We start from the raw sequence: 1,660 nt of genomic DNA on the forward strand, positions 1-1,660 counted from the left end.
TATATATATATATATATATACTCTTATATACTCTTATTTTGATAACCACAGTTATCAAAATAAGAGTGACAATGAACTCAAATGGCCAGTTTTTCCATCAATCACATCATAATCACCTGATCCAACAGCTGCATTAAGTAGAGGGACTCTTTAAATTGTATAAAGGACAAGATAAAAAAAAGAATAGCAGATAACCATAGGTTAAGAGGTTACTGTACATATATACAAACAAAACCTAAAACAGTGGTGAACCTTCAGAGGTGACCAAAAAATAAATCAGAACAGCATCCAAAGCACTACAGGCCTCACTTGTCCCTGGTAAGACCATGTTTAAGACGTTATTAAAATGCCATTCATGGTAGACTTCTGAGGCTAAAAGACACTGCTGACCAAAAAGAGAACACAAGTCTCACATTTCCTAAATGGATTGTTGGCATGTATTCATATTACAAATATATCTTATGTGTAAAAGTTTGGACTCAAATACCAACCCTGACAGAAACACCTGAGACAAAAATGAAAGATGGTTGGAAAAGATGGCCTACTTACACATAATCTTTGGACGTGGGTCGGTAGTAGAAGGCAGGTACAATCTGTTCATACTTGGCCTTGGCAGCAATGTTCCCTACAGAATCTAAAAACTGGAAAGAAGAGAAAAAATTAAAAAAAGGCTGAGCAGCACTCACTATGCTGACTCATAATTAGCCCATGTGACAGGGACTATTGTGATGCCTAAAAGGGACACTATCATTACAGACCTAGAAAGTGTAGTTTATTAGCAATAGGGTTTGGTTTAGCTGATATATGCTGAACCGTCAAAGTAAGATTAAAACAAAAGTCTACTTCTCCCATCAGATTTTATTTCATTCTGTGATGGCCTCAATGTAGCATTGTTTTCAAACTTTGGTATAGTTTTCACTGCTGGAACTTGAGCTGCTTTTAATGAATCTCAGTGGATATTTAATTCAAATTTATTTAAAATAATGACACATTGGAAACCCGCTGTAAGCTAAAGCTAATAAACCAAAAGAACTAACAGAACAGTAGGTCGGCACACTAATCCATGGTTAAAACATAAGAAACTCCAAAAGGAAATTTTTAAACCACGCCCTGTTCCAACAGAGGACAACACTGAATAGAAATATAGCATAAAAGGCTATTTCTGTTGGGATCCTTTTCTCCTGGAAAATATACCGCATTTTCATGACCATAAGGCGCACCGTACTAAAGGGCGCAGTCTCAATTATGTGTGCCATTACTGTATTTAACACACCCATAAGGCGCACCGGATTATAGGGCGCAGGTTTTATATACCGGTACATATACTCTACTATGTTTAAATACCTCTACTGCATTTTTTAAAATAGAGCGGGAGCAAAACTGAGTGTGTTTGTGCTTTATTCATGTATTTATTACAAAGTATTAATCAAACCTGGGAGCTGGCTGTGAGACAGACACATCGCTGATGACACAGAGCGCTGTGATAGCTCTTTTGAAACAGTTTATTGACGCATAAATTAACTTAAAATGCAGAAATCTGCCGGCAGAATATGTTCGCTTTTATTATCCTGGTGCCTGCAGTTTAGATTATTTAGATGAAAAACACCTACCAGCTGTCGCGGTGAACCGCGAGGAGGCGACCGCTGTATGTGGGGGTCTG

The 1,660-nt window shown here is 37.5% G+C and overlaps 1 protein-coding gene across 1 annotated transcript in view; it reads right to left on the minus strand.

The window, feature by feature from the left end:
- LOC107083140 (arf-GAP with dual PH domain-containing protein 1-like) overlaps window positions 1–1,660 on the minus strand; it is an 18,789-nt gene that overhangs the window by 9,624 nt on the left and 7,505 nt on the right. Inside the window, exon 3 of the mRNA XM_015372138.1 lies at window positions 550–641. Within this exon, the coding sequence (XP_015227624.1) occupies window positions 550–641 (92 nt within the window). The remainder of the gene's footprint in view (window positions 1–549; window positions 642–1,660) is intronic.

This window comes from Cyprinodon variegatus, unplaced genomic scaffold, assembly GCF_000732505.1.
Source record: "Cyprinodon variegatus isolate N-32 unplaced genomic scaffold, C_variegatus-1.0 Scaffold69, whole genome shotgun sequence".
In the NCBI taxonomy this organism is placed as follows: domain Eukaryota; kingdom Metazoa; phylum Chordata; class Actinopteri; order Cyprinodontiformes; family Cyprinodontidae; genus Cyprinodon; species Cyprinodon variegatus.